Genomic DNA, 15,621 nt, shown 5'->3' with positions numbered 1-15,621 from the left:
GGGACGGACCCGAGCGGGGGAAGTGTCACGTGCACTATATCGGGCGCACAATCTTAGTGAATCGCGGCATTGAGTGCATTATCAACAGACAATACACTTTCGGTGAACCGGTACATGTAAATGTGCCCTTATGTTTTTAACTTTTGCACTGATTTAAGACAAAGATATCTGTATGTTATTCACAAAAGTTATTTGCTAGATAAAGGGCCAGATATCCAGGCCATCACCTAAGTGTGCATCGTTACTCAATTTCTTTTTCAGAGTCCTTCCAGGTATGTGTATACTCCCCCTCCCCCAATAAATCAGAAAGAACCATGTGCTATGCCAAGAATACAAATTTTATTAATACATAGAAAAACACACCAAAAAAAGGGGAATAAAAACATTTAAAAAGGAACACAGTCCTCTATACATAACCAGAGGGAGGGTAGGGTATATGATAAGTACCCATAAAGACCACCTCCCTATACAGCCCCCAAACCTTTTAAACCTGTCCAGCAAATGCAGTACAACAAGTAACAAGCCAAAAAAGGTATATGCCAGAAGTACCAATGGAATGTGCTGCCCTGCAAAGGCAGGGGAGCCAATATAGCAAAAGGTAAAGTATGTACAATGATAGTTACCAATAGGCGCTGGGCTGGCAGGGAAAAAGGGGGAGAATGGGGGCTGGATGAGGCCCCACGCGTATCGCCACACCCAGTGGCTTCCTCCCCCTCCCCCAGCAATCCAGACCCTTCTCAGGTGGGTGCACTGCAGTTGTGGCTCTTTGGACCACACTGAAAATAACACAATTGTTAGCAATGACCATTGAGCCCTGATCCTTTTCATCTCTTTGCAAAAAACTTCATTGACTCTGCACTTCATATACACCTGTGAGAGAGAACGCAAAGCAATCTGGCGCACAATTTTCATGAATCTGCATTGCCCTGACAGAGTGCACCAATTTTTTTGGTGCAGCTTTAACATAGGGCTTATGACACAAGTTATGAGTGTCCCTTTACAACATTGGTATGCCAGAATTTTTATAGTATGAACAAAATCACATTTATTTTTACTTCACAGTTATTGACACAGTCCTCCCCCCCAAAAAATTAATAATTTCAGATATGGATGTATTTTTGCGCATATTTAGTTGTATGTATCAAAGTATAAAGAAATATCAGAATGTCATGCACCAAGGTGCAGAGGAATTTTATAGGAATCATCAGATGCCTTTCTCTGGTCTAGGATGTCCAATAGAAAATACAAAGTCAGAGAATGCTGAAGGTAAGTAGGACAAAGGCAAATAGATAAGTTTGGCGTCCCATCCTGCAGAATAACGTGCCTTTGGGTAAACGGCCATCAGACCATGCTCTATGCAGTCTGTGACCAGGGACAGGTTCTTGTTACACATTGCCGGCAATTTTTTAAGGGCATCCATACCTGTGGATAAAATATAAAAAGTGTAGTTTAGACAAGAACTCAAGTACATCCTGTATATTTTCCTCCAATGTAATGTCTGGGGCTTATTCTGTGCCACTACCTGCTTTCACAGGACTACATATATTATTAGGTATACAGTTCAGATAAAACGTCTCTCTTATACTTCTTCTATTGATAACTATCTAAAGCCTGCCATTAGTTGTAGACCTGAAGAACACAGTACTGTGCACAGTACAGTGGTAGCAGCCATAGCAGCTGCTATGGGGCCCACAGTGTCAGGGGGCCCCATCACCCGACCTGACATACTAAAGAATGGAGGTTGTGCACCATTATATACATATTATGCTGCACATTGTACAGCATAACATGTATTTAACATATATGTGATGTATGTATGCTCTATATGTGTGTATAAATGTGTGATTGTAACTTGCATGTGTGAGTATACAAATATGTATATTTTTTTAGTGAGAAGGGGGGCCCAATGCAGAAGCCAGCTATGGGGCCCTGCTTCTCCTAGTTACTCCACTGGTACTGTGGCTCCCTCATGGGCTCTCATTACAACTAAGGGAACTGTTCAAAGTCCCTTCAAATATGTTTACGTTTGATCCCTCTTACAGAGTGAGGGAAATCAAGCATCAGGCTGTTGAGTAAGGCCAGTGTCACCATGCACGCTATCAGTTTATTGCATCAGTGTAAGCTAAAACCAGGAATCAAAACACCAAAAAGATACAGAGCTCTCCTTCATAACTTCTGTGGCATACCAGATGCATTAAGGGTATGCAAGGTCAATTAGTTATTGTTTTCCATAGACACTCCTTGAATGCACAGCTTCCTGAACACACAGATATAGGAAGGGAGATGAGTTGTCCACATAACCTCCGGTATGGCAACTCTCCCCGACAATCATGAACCACTGAATGTCTCCTTTCACTTGCCTCAGTGTAACAGAGCCTTATCGGCATGGTAGTCTGCTACCAGCTCTCATTAGTTATAATCCTGGTCCAAAACAGGATTATTTTGGCCCAGAAGCCAAGCCAGGTAGTGTATATACAGATATATAGACGTGGGGTTTTGTGGTTCAAAGAAAAAGAAGAACATGGGTTAAAATGATATATTTAATTGCCTTAACACCTTAGCGCTCCGCGCCGTAGCTGTACTGCGCAGCTTCCGACGATTAGCGCTCAGCGCAGTACAGCTACGGCGCGAGCGCATAGGATTTTAGAATTGTCACCACGTCTCGCGACGTGGTGACATCGGGACGAGAATTGGGTGACAGAGGCAGGAGGAGTTCCTGTCTCCGTCACCCGACCAATCAAATCGGTCCCGCCCGCCGATCGCCGTGATTGGCCAGTCAAACCTGACTGGCCAATTACAGCGATTTTGGGCTGAAAAACGTGGTTTTAGCCCCTTCCTCTTCCTCCAGCGGCACCATTTTGGTTTGGTATCGCTGGAGAGAGGAAAGAGCGTTACTGTGTGCACCAAAATACACTTTTACACTATAAATAGTGTTCTGATCCTTATCTGATCCCTATTGTTCCCTACAAATTCCCATCCTATCTGTTTTTTCCTGTGTCCTGTGTGTTCCCTGTGTGATCGCCTTGTGTGATCCCACGTGTCTTCCGTTTTTCCCTGTCTGTCCCTTCTGAACCCAAACGCACTTTTCAGTGCGCTGTGTTAGCGTTGTTCTGCACTGGACGCACTTTTCAGTGCGCCGTGTGAATAGCGCTGCACAGAATCTTTAGCAGTCTTAGCGGTAGTTAGTTTGTCTTAGGGCAAGCTAGGTGCATTTGTAGCGCCTTTTTGCGCGGTGCACATAGGTTTTTTTTCGGTGCCTGGTAATATTTTTTTCCAGAGCGCCGTAGGTGTACCCGTACGTAGCTACTTTTTGTGTGTGCCGTCTGTGCGGCTTGTCCGTGTGGTTTGGTGTGCATTCTCTTTTTTTTTGTGTGCTATCTGTGCGGCTTGTCCGTGTAGTTTAGTGCGCATTATTTTTTTTGTGTGCTATCTGTGCGGCTTGTCCGTGTAGTTTAGTGCGCATTATTTTTTGTGTGCCATCTGTGCGGCTGGTCCGTGTGGTTTGGTGTGCATTCTCTTTTTTTTTTTGTGTGCTATCTGTGCGGCTTGTCCGTGTAGTTTAGTGCACATTATTTTTTTTGTGTGCTATCTGTGCGGCTTGTCCGTGTAGTTTAGTGCGCATTATTTTTTGTGTGCCATCTGTGCGGCTTGTCCGTGTGGTTTGGTGTGCATTCTCTTTTTTTTTTGTGTGCTATCTGTGCGGCTTGTCCGTGTAGTTTAGTGCACATTATTTTTTGTGTGCCATCTGTGCGGCTTGTCCGTGTGGTTTGGTGTGCATTCTCTTTTTTTTTTTGTGTGCTATCTGTGCGGCTTGTCCGTGTAGTTTAGTGCACATTATTTTTTTTGTGTGCTATCTGTGCGGCTTGTCCGTGTAGTTTAGTGCGCATTATTTTTTGTGTGCCATCTGTGCGGCTTGTCCGTGTGGTTTGGTGTGCATTCTCTTTTTTTTTTTGTGTGCTATCTGTGCGGCTTGTCCGTGTAGTTTAGTGCACATTATTTTTTGTGTGTGCCATCTGTGCGGCTTGTCCGTGTAGTTTGGTGTGCATTATATTTTTTTTTTTTTGTGTGCCTGCTAGACGGTTTATCTGTGTAGTTTGGTGCACATTATCTAATTTTTCTAGTTCTCTATTTTTTTTGTGTGCAATGTCTCAGAAGACGTACACCGTGTTGGAGGCATATAACATGCTTGCCTCTGACACCGAGTCAGCTAGTGGGGATGATGGTCCCTTTTACTTATCATCATCCTCCTGCTCATCTTCTAGTGACCTGGAAGGACCCCCAAGAAGGCGCCGTAGGGTTCCAGGGACTTCTGCAGGAGAAGTGCCTGGGACTTCTGCAGGAGAAGTGCCTGGGACTTCTGCAGGAGAAGTGCCTGGGACTTCTGCAGGAGAAGTGCCTGGGACTTCTGCAGGAGAAGTTTCTGGGACTTCTGCAGGAGAAGCGTCTGGGGCTTCCACTGACCCCACATGGGTAGCCCCAGATAATTATACCCCTCAGGTCCCTGACTTTACGGGCCATCCTGGAATTAACTTTGACACGACAGGGCTCAGAGCTGTGGACTTTTTTAAGTTTTTTTTTGATGAGGCGCTGCTGAATATTATTATATTTCAGACAAATCTCTACGCTGCACAACATATTGCCCAAAACCCCACGTCCTTTTATGCACAACCCTACAGGTGGACCCCTGTCACTGCAGCAGAGATGCACAAGTATTGGGGCATAATACTCCTTATGGGGATAGTAAAGAAGCCTTCAATCAGGGACTACTGGAGCACAGACATACTGTACCACACCCCCATGTTCCGCATGGCAATGAGCAGGATGCGCTTTGAAGCCATCCATAAGTTTTTGCACTACACTGACAACACACAGTGCCCACCCAGAGGTGACCCCAGTTATGATCGGTTATTTAAGGTCAGGCCCATATTAGATCATTTTAGTGCCAAGTTTGCCCAGGCATATACTCCCGCCAAACATGTGAGCATAGACGAGTCCCTGGTACAATTCAAAGGGAGACTTCAATTCCGCCAGTACCTGCCCAATAAGAGGGCAAGGTATGGTGTGAAGATGTATAAGCTGTGCGAAAGTTCATCAGGGTACACATACAAGTTCAGGGTATATGAAGGGAAGGACTCCACTATAGTGCCCCCAGAATGCCCCCCCTTCCTGGGTGTTACAGGGAAGATAGTGTGGGATTTAGTGCACCCACTGCTGGACCAGGGCTACCACATCTACCTGGACAATTTCTACACCAGCACCACCCTGTTCAAGTGCCTCACTTCCAGAAATACTGCGGCATGCGGCACTGTACGCAGAAATCAGAGAGGTCTCCCTAAGTCGCTGCTTGGGCAAAAACTTAAAAGGCACGAAAGCAGGGCACTATGCAGCGACTCTGTACTGTGTGTTAAGTACAAGGACAAGAGAGAGGTCCTTGTATTAACCACAATACATGAGCACACCACCACCCCTGTCCCAGTACGAGGTGCCAGTGCAGAAGCCCCCAAGCCAGACTGTATTTTAGATTATAATAAATACATGGGAGGGGTGGACTTGTCTGACCAGGTGCTTCAGCCGTACAATGCCATGCGGAAGTCGAGGGTGTGGTACAAGAAGCTGGCCGTGCACATCATGCAGATGGCATTGTATAATGCTTATGTGCTGCATCGATATGCCGGCCAGAGGGGAACTTTCCTGGAATTTCAAGAGGTGGTAATAAAGTACTTTCTTTTTGGAGACCAGGAAGGGGAGAGTGCTAGCACATCTGGAAGTGAGGCCACATCACGTATTGTACCAGGGCAGCACTTTCCAGGAGTAGTTCCCCAATCAGCCAGCAAGGGAAGGTCACAAAAGAGGTGCAGGGTGTGCTCCAAAAATGGCATTAGGAAGGACACCATTCATCACTGTGAGACATGCCCAGAAAAACCAGGGTTATGTATGAAAGATTGCTTCCGAATTTATCATACATCCCTGGATTTTTAGAGTACCCTGTTGTTACCCTGACGCACAGCTTATACATCATGCCGCATGCCGCATCTTCCCTTCTAAGCCCTGCCATGTGCCCAGCCTGTAGATTACTGTCCCGTATGCTTTACCCGGGAAAACATGCATCATGATTTTTAGGGTGTTTGTCTCCCGTGGCAGCAGCTGGGCACAAAATGACATAATGGATATTTTTTACTATGCACTATCCATTATGCACTTTTTCAGGGGTCCACCTGTGGGGTTAAAATGCTAACTATACCCCTAGATTAATTCATGGAGGGGTGTAGTTTCCAAAATAGGGTCAGTTCTTAGGGGTTTCTACTGTACTGGCCCCTATTGCCATCTACAAATCTTTCATGATGCCAAAAAGAAAAAAAAAAGTACAATGTCTGTGCTCCAACAAGTTATTCCCTTTTGAGCCCTGTCGTGTCTCCATCCTACAGATTATTGCCTCCTATGGGGTATTGCCCTAACCGGGGTAACCCGCAGAATGATTTTTGGGGTGTTTGTCTAAAGTGGCATGAGTTGGGCAAAATACTTTTGTCACTTCAATGGCATATTTGATAAATTGCAATACAATTGTTTCTCTGCACTACTCACTTTGTATTACATTTGAGCCAGCACCTTAGTGGTTAAAATGCTCATACAAACCTACATACATTCTTTGAGGGGTGCCCTTTCCAAAATGGGTTCACTACTTGGGGGTTTCTATTGTACTGGTACCTCGGGGGTACCCCCCATTACCAATCTAGTGAAAACGAAGCTTGAAAACCTAAATTGTGCTTCTTTATTCCTGACCCCTGCCGTGTGCCCAGCCTGTAAATTATTGGCACATGTGTGGTATTGCTGTACTCGGGACAACCCGCAGAATGATTTTTGGGGTGTTTGTCTAAAGTGGCATGGGTTGGGCACAGTACATGAGGCACTAAAATGACATTTTTGAGATAAAAACACAATTTTTACTCTGCACCATTTACTTTGCACTCAATTTTGGCCAGCGTGTTGGGGGTTAAAATGCTCATACAAGCCTACATACATTCTTTGAGGGGTGCCCTTTCCAAAATAGGTTCACTACTTGGGGGTTTCTATTGTACTGGTACCTCGGGGGTACCCCCCATTACCAATCTAGTGAAAACGAAGCTTGAAAACCTAAATTGTGCTTCTTTATTCCTGACCCCTGCCGTGTGCCCAGCCTGTAAATTATTGGCACATGTGTGGTATTGCTGTACTCGGGACAACCCGCAGAATGATTTTTGGGGTGTTTGTCTAAAGTGGCATGGGTTGGGCACAGTACATGAGGCACTAAAATGACATTTTTGAGATAAAAACACAATTTTTACTCTGCACCATTTACTTTGCACTCAATTTTGGCCAGCGTGTTGGGGGTTAAAATGCTCATACAAGCCTACATACATTCTTTGAGGGGTGCCCTTTCCAAAATAGGTTCACTACTTGGGGGTTTCTATTGTACTGGTACCTCGGGGGTACCCCCCATTACCAATCTAGTGAAAACGAAGCTTGAAAACCTAAATTGTGCTTCTTTATTCCTGACCCCTGCCGTGTGCCCAGTCTGTAAATTATTGGCACATGTGTGGTATTGCTGTACTCGGGACAACCCACAGAATGATTTTTGGGGTGTTTGTCTAAAGTGGCATGGGTTGGGCACAATATATGACGCACTAAAATGACATTTTTGAGATAAAAACGCAATTTTTACTCTGCACCATTTACTTTGCATTTAATTTTGACCAGCGTGTCGGGGGTTAAAATGCTCACCACAACCACCGATAAATTCTTTGAGGGGTCTAGTTTCCGTAATGGTATCATTTATTGGGGGTTACTATTGCACTGGCACCTCACGGGCCCTGCCAACATGACATGGCACTCCAAATCCAAACATGTGAAAACGGAGCTGGAAAATCTAAATTTCACTCCTTCCGTTTTCATCCCTTCTGTGTGCCCAGTCTGTAAATTATTGGCACATGTGTGGTATTGCTGTACTCAGGACAACCCGCAGAATGATTTTTGGGGTGTTTGTCTAAAGTGGCATGGGTTGGGCACAGTATATGAGGCACTAAAATGACATTTTTGAGATAAAAACGCAATTTTTACTCTGCACCATTTACTTTGCATTTAATTTTGACCAGCGTGTCGGGGGTTAAAATGCTCACCACAACCACCGATAAATTCTTTGAGGGGTCTAGTTTCCGTAATGGTATCATTTATTGGGGGTTTCTATTGCACTGGCACCTCACGGGCCCTGCCAACATGACATGGCACTCCAAATCCAAACATGTGAAAACGGAGCTGGAAAATCAAAATTTCATTCCTTCCGTTCTCATCCCTTTTGTGTGCCCAGTCTGTGAATTATTGGCACATGTGTGGTATTGCTGTACTCAGGACAACCCGCAGAATGATTTTTGCGGTGTTTGTCTAAAGTGGCACGGGTTGGGCACAGTATATGAGGCACTAAAATGACATTTTTGAGATAAAAACGCAATTTTTACTCTGCACCATTTACTTTGCATTTAATTTTGACCAGCGTGTCGGGGGTTAAAATGCTCACCACAACCACCGATAAATTCTTTGAGGGGTCTAGTTTCCGTAATGGTATCATTTATTGGGGTTTCTATTGCACTGGCACCTCACGGGCCCTGCCAACATGACATGGCACTCCAAATCCAAACATGTGAAAACGGAGCTGGAAAATCAAAATTTCACTCCTTCCGTTTTCATCCCTTCTGTGTGCCCAGTCTGTAAATTATTGGCACATGTGTGGTATTGCTGTACTCAGGACAACCCGCAGAATGATTTTTGGGGTGTTTGTCTAAAGTGGCATGGGTTGGGCACAGTATATGAGGCACTAAAATGACATTTTTGAGATAAAAACGCAATTTTTACTCTGCACCATTTACTTTGCATTTAATTTTGACCAGCGTGTCGGGGGTTAAAATGCTCACCACAACCACCGATAAATTCTTTGAGGGGTCTAGTTTCCGTAATGGTATCATTTATTGGGGGTTACTATTGCACTGGCACCTCACGGGCCCTGCCAACATGACATGGCACTCCAAATCCAAACATGTGAAAACGGAGCTGGAAAATCAAAATTTCACTCCTTCCGTTTTCATCCCTTCTGTGTGCCCAGTCTGTAAATTATTGGCACATGTGTGGTATTGCTGTACTCAGGACAACCCGCAGAATGATTTTTGGGGTGATTGTCTAAAGTGGCATGGGTTGGGCACAGTATATGAGGCACTAAAATGACATTTTTGAGATAAAAACGCAATTTTTACTCTGCACCATTTACTTTGCATTTAATTTTGACCAGCGTGTCGGGGGTTAAAATGCTCACCACAACCACCGATAAATTCTTTGAGGGGTCTAGTTTCCGTAATGGTATCATTTATTGGGGTTTCTATTGCACTGGCACCTCACGGGCCCTGCCAACATGACATGGCACTCCAAATCCAAACATGTGAAAACGGAGCTGGAAAATCTAAATTTCACTCCTTCCGTTTTCATCCCTTCTGTGTGCCCAGTCTGTGAATTATTGGCACATGTGTGGTATTGCTGTACTCGGGACAACCTGCAGAATGATTTTTGGGGTGTTTGTCTAAAGTGGCATGGGTTGGGCACAGTATATGAGGCACTAAAATGACATTTTTGAGATAAAAACGCAATTTTTACTCTGCACCATTTACTTTGCATTTAATTTTGACCAGCGTGTCGGGGGTTAAAATGCTCACCACAACCACCGATATATTCTTTGAGGGGTCTAGTTTCCGTAATGGTATCATTTATTGGGGGTTTCTATTGCACTGGCACCTCACGGGCCCTGCCAACATGACATGGCACTCCAAATCCAAACATGTGAAAACGGAGCTGGAAAATCAAAATTTCACTCCTTCCGTTCTCATCCCTTCTGTGCGCCCAGTCTGTAAATTATTGGCACATGTGTGGTATTGCTGTACTCGGGACAACCCGCAGAATGATTTTTGGGGTGTTTGTCTAAAGTGGCATGAGTTGGGCACAGTATATGAGGCACTAAAATGACATTTTTGAGATAAAAACACAATTTTTACTCTGCACCATTTACTTTGCATTCAATTTTGACCAGCGTGTCGGGGGTTAAAATGCTCACCACAACCACCGATAAATTCTTTGAGGGGTCTAGTTTCCGAAATGGTGACATTTTGGGGGGTTTTCTATTGTACTTTTACTTCAGGGGCTCTTCAATTACACTGTGGCACCACAAAATATTTGCAGCCAAATTGGCCTTCCAAATTCCCGGTATCGCTAACTCTGTTCTGGACATCGATGTGCGGGGAAACAGCAGCTGACATCCACATGTCTGGTATTGCCGTACTCGGAAGAAGCAGGGCAAGAAATTAGGAATATATATTTACCTCAAATTCCTTCTGAATGTATCCGTTTTAGGGCTAAATTGGAAAGATTGAAATCAAAAATTGAAATTTCAAAATTTCCACTCCATTTTCATATGCTTCCGGGAAAAATAATTAAAGGGTTAACAGACTTCTTAAATGCTGATTTGAATAGGTTGAGATGTTAGGTTCATAAAATGGTGTTACTTGTGGGGGTATATAGTACATAAGCCTTTATACGGCACTTCCAAACTGAATTGATCACCAAAAAGTTCGCATTTTTCAAATTTCAAGAAAATCTGAGAAGTTGCTACTAAAACTTCAAACCTTCTCACATCCATAAAAATAATGGAAACGTAAAACAAATTATGGATATAAAAAGAAGACCAATGGCAAAAGGTTTCTATCAAAAAAAATTTGTGGTATCACTTTTTGTCTAAAAATTATAACATTTGAAACTTTGAAAATAGTCATTTTTTTCAAATTTTTCCTAAATTTTTGAATTTTTACCCCCCAAAAAAGGAACGGATCACTGAAATGACACTACTAACATAAACTACAATGTCTCACGAGAAAACAATCTCAAAATCACAGAGATATCTTAAAGCGTTGAAAAGTTATTACCACAGGAAGAGACACTGGTCAAATTTCCAAAAAAAGTTGCGAGCCTTAACCTGCAAACAGGCTGCGTCCTTAAGGGGTTAATGGCATGCTAGACAAAACAATACACTCAAGAGAATATATGTACAGTTGACAAGGTGTAGATTCTAAGTGCTACACCAATGGGGATGGGATGGCCAGCACTTTCAGATTCTTCCTGCCAAGATGGTGTGTCTGATGTTGTTATAATAATGGCCAAAAGGCGTGTATGTGCTTTTAAGGGTTTTGAAAAAAAGCCCCCCCCCCGCCTCCCAGAACCTTGGAAGTAGTTTCATTTCTGTCTGATATCCTGAACAAACCGGTTTCTACCTCGCCGGCCCTATGCCTATTGGGAATTACACGGGAGGATGACTGGTCCCATTATGAAACTTATTTTCTGAAGGAAGCTCTGTTTCTGGCCCTTCTATACGTTGGATGGATGATCGCTCTCTTATTGTCAATCAGTGGAAGAAATTGGTTAATTTGACTCTACCATATAAGAATATAGTGTACAAACACTGCGGCTGCCCAGATAATTTCCGGAGAGTGTGGGGCTCCTGGTGCTCTTCCTCAGATACCCTATTTAATGTCAGTAGTCTCAGAGGGCCACTTTTCAATGAGTGTACCATGATTCTTCCTGTATCTTCTGCACATTGCTGACGGGAGGGATTCCTTAATTTGCAGGGGAAAGTCGGCTTATTACCGCGTTGCCTAACCCTAATTGCTACTTTTCCTTTACAGGCGGTCTCCTACTTAAGAACACCCGACTTACAGACGACCCCTAGTTACAAACAGACCTCTGGATGTTGGTAATTTCCTGTACTTTAGCCTTGGGCTACAATAATCAGCTATAACAGATATCAGAGGTGTCTGTAATGAAGATTATTTGTTAATCCTGGTTCTTATGACAATCCAACATTTTTAAAATCCAATTGTCACAGAGACCAAAAAAATTATGACTGGGGTTACAGTTATAAAATATACAGTTCCGACTTACATACAAACTCAACTAAAGAACAAACCTACAGACCCTATCTTGTATGTAACCCGGGGACTGCCTGTAATTGTATTGCTCGCCTGACACCACTCGGCCAGGATGATTATTGTTATATGTATAAGTTGTGAGGGGGGTTTTATGGTTGTAGTTTCTATGCAGAATTCTCCATGAAAGGCAAATTATTACATTACGATGTACGTTGTTATTTCTGATGTACCTTAATTAACGTTCCTTGTTTCATGATGCTGTTCTGTTTCATTCATGTGAAAGCGATATATAAAAAAAAATATATATATACTCACTCTCATTTAAATACTTTTCTCCATAGGTGGTTTTGACTTCCTCAGAAATTCTGTCCCAGCGGGTTAATATACACTTTTTTAACAATTCTACACTTGTAATTTGTGTGTCAAAAATCCCAGGTTCAATTATGCATACTTTGACGCCAAATGGCTTCATTTCACGTCTGTAAAATACACAGTTAATCGGGAATATAATGTTTCATCACCAAAGGCATGGCAGATAGGCATCATAGTTTTCAACATGTTCCATAAACAATAAGTTCCATTGTGTTGTATTATAAATGATGTTCATTAAAGGGGTTGGTCAGAAATGGCAAAGTTTGTGAAAGGGTTAGTACAATTGGTTGGTAAACTTTAGGCTTCTGCCAGGAAAAGATCCGAAGTGGCTTCAGCCAGGGACCTGGGGCCTGCAACCCTAGCTGAAGCCACAGCGCTTGCATGATCCATGCAGGACGTGCACGAGGCAGCATTGCAGAGGCTACTTGAAGTAGCCTTAGCCCTCAGACTTCAGAGGCTACTCCAGGCCCCAAGTAGCCTCTGAAGGTAGTTTACATAAAGACTCAATAAAGTTTGTTACACTATTGGCAACTTGCTAAGAAATTATAAAATATGTCCAGGGATGATGCACACATGGGCTATCTACCTCTGTAACTACTGAAAAAGTACCGTAGTTTTCAGAGGGTAGATTTGCTTTAAATTAGATTTTCACTAATAGACCTAAACTACACCTAGGCAGATTCCCATAGCTCTTTCTCAATTATAGCTAAAAAATGCATATTTCCTATGCCCAGAAAATAAACTTTGTAAGCCAGAAGGAGCAGGGAGTCAGAAGTGTCATGTGTCATTCATGCAAGGCAGTGGGTCTCGCAGCTCATGTCTCTGGGACCCCCTGATTCCTCCCTCCCTTTGGCTGACGTCATTATCTGCTCTGCCGAAGGTAACATCGAATAAGGGAGGTGCCAGAGACATGCACACATGAATAACATACATCCTTGGGATTTGCTGCTGCTTCTGGTAGGGTGCCAGGAAGGCTTTCAAAGTTCATTTTCTGGGAATAAGAAGTATGCATATTTTAACTAAAAACAGCATGGGCAATAGTTAGTATAGTGCTATGGAATCCTGTAGGTTTAGTAGAGAAAATCTGGTGAAAAGTTTCCTTTCAGAAAAAACCTGAAACATGGAAGTAGTTACAAAAAGTTGCAGAAACATATGTAAAATTATTGTTTTCCCCAAAACCCTTTAAAGGGGGTTTTACAGGATGAAAAAAATAATGGCCAATCCTCTGGATATCTGGTTGGTGGAGAACCCCACCGAAAAAGATTTTCAGATTCCCCCTTCTCAATTTCTAATAAAGGCAGAATTATTTTTCAGATGCCATTAAACATTTGCAGAGACTGCTGACAAAATACCTATTGTCATATGAGGCAATTTTATAGTCTTTCAAATACTTTAATACATAATGCATAGGTAACACAATCCCTGGAGATATTGGGGGTCATAAGGGCCTGATTCGCGTTTTCCTGACGTATTTTACCTGTATTGCCCCGGGATTTTGGCGCATCGGCGCCGGCATGCACGCGCCGGAAATCGGGGGGCGTGGCCGAACGAAAACCCGATGGATTCGGAAAAAACGCCGCATTTAAAAAATAAATGTGTTGCGGGACTCACGCTTACCTTCACCAAGTATAGGCACGTGCATTCCGGCGGACCTCGGGGAACTTTGGCGCAGCAGCGAAATCTGGTGGACAACGGAGGGACTACCTTAGGGAATCGCCGGAAGACCCGAATCCACCGCACAGAACGCGCCGCTGGATCGCGAATGGGCCGTGTAAGTAAATCTGCCCCATTGTTTTTTACTTGACATGTTCATGAAAGTTTTAATGTGTTTCTGTCAGAGTTGAATTTTGCTGCTCTTTTTTGTGTGACGTTTATTGCAATTCTCCTCATGAAAATAATGCCACCTGATTGGTGGTTAGGCAAGATCATCTGTGATTGGTAATCAGCTGGGTCAATGGCATTCCTGTCTCCAGGTGAAATATAGTAGGCGGTCAGCTGATTGGCAGCTGGCTGCTCTTACTTACGAATATAAGGAGCTGTCTCCTGGGTTTCTGGGCCAGTTCTTCAAGACCTTCAGAGAGCAGCGGCCCGCCCGGCCCGCCCTTAATTGATTCACTTAATCTTGTTGCGATTGTTTGTTATTGGGGGTTTGGTCTCATGCTGGGGAGACTCAGTTTAATATATATTTATTATATGATTGAATGTTTTAAAGTTACAGTTTTTAATTATTTCATATTCATTAATATCATTATTATTATTTTAATGTTGGAAATTATTTATTAAAATATTTATTCTTGGTTACCCAATAATAAAACATTGCAGCCATTTTTCTCCATTAAACATTGTTTTGTGTCTTTATTTATTCTTTTTATATATAAAGTTAATGTAATATGGGATTTGTGTTACCATTCTGGTTTATGTAAAAAGTAAAACTAGGTAAAGCACAGAGATTTTAGTGCACAGTACTAACCTCAGAGTGTCGGAAAATGATTCAACTCCATACTTGGAGACACAGTATCCTCCAGGACATATGGTTAGTCTTCCTGCTATACTGGCTGTGTTGACAACTCGTCCTCGAGCTTTCCGGACCAAGGGTAAGAAATGTATGGTCACATCGATCAGTCCCAGCAGGTTTATATTTATAACTTTGGCAAAATCCTCTTTTGTCAGCCATTCAGTAGTACAGCTAGGGATACTAACTCCTGCATTGTTTACTAAGCCCCAGAGTCCTGTAGACATAAAGGGAATCCAATTTTAGCTCCATATCATGTCTTACATCTCCTTTCATAATGAAAGTCCATGTATGCTCAAGATCAACTGAATAGATAAAGAGCATATACATTGCAGATTTCCTGATGGTTAAAAATGCCATGTAAAGTCACATAGCTCTAGGCAATAGAGTTGAGCCATGTAATGGTAAACCTTCACCACAATTGATACAAAAAATTAGTAGTTTTTTACTGGTGGCATAGTGACATGATATGCAACTTATTTCCAATTGCACTGACCATTGGTCATTAATAAAATTTATTGTCAAAGGACAAGGAAAGCAGCCTGCTTGGCATTCGTAGGGTGGTTATGGAATGGTTATTATAACTAATGCCACTGAGAGGAGTTTTATAGATAGCCTCATATATGTATTACCCCTGTATCTCAGGATAGGATGAAACCAGCAGCATGATACAGGTATCTTTGGAATTGTTGTCACATGCTCTCTCCAGTTGTGCTAAAACTATTTTTATTTCACTTTACAGCTACG

At 42.8% G+C, this 15,621-nt stretch overlaps 1 protein-coding gene across 4 annotated transcripts in view; it reads right to left on the bottom strand.

Moving 5' to 3' along the window:
- Positions 1 to 320: 320 nt before the first annotated feature.
- LOC140117840 (retinol dehydrogenase 7-like) overlaps positions 321 to 15,621 on the bottom strand; it is a 53,530-nt gene continuing 38,229 nt past the window's right edge. For all 4 annotated transcript variants that reach the window (XM_072134966.1, XM_072134965.1, XM_072134968.1 and 1 more), the window contains exons 3-5: positions 14,833 to 15,091; positions 12,306 to 12,469; positions 321 to 1,422 (exon numbers count right to left, since the gene is read on the bottom strand). In XM_072134966.1, coding sequence (XP_071991067.1) covers positions 1,205 to 1,422; positions 12,306 to 12,469; positions 14,833 to 15,091 — 641 coding nt within the window. In that variant the 3' untranslated portion in view covers positions 321 to 1,204. The remainder of the gene's footprint in view (positions 1,423 to 12,305; positions 12,470 to 14,832; positions 15,092 to 15,621) is intronic.

This window comes from Engystomops pustulosus, chromosome 2 (genome assembly GCF_040894005.1).
Source record: "Engystomops pustulosus chromosome 2, aEngPut4.maternal, whole genome shotgun sequence".
Classification (NCBI taxonomy): domain Eukaryota; kingdom Metazoa; phylum Chordata; class Amphibia; order Anura; family Leptodactylidae; genus Engystomops; species Engystomops pustulosus.
This window is presented reverse-complemented; position numbering and strand designations above follow the sequence as displayed.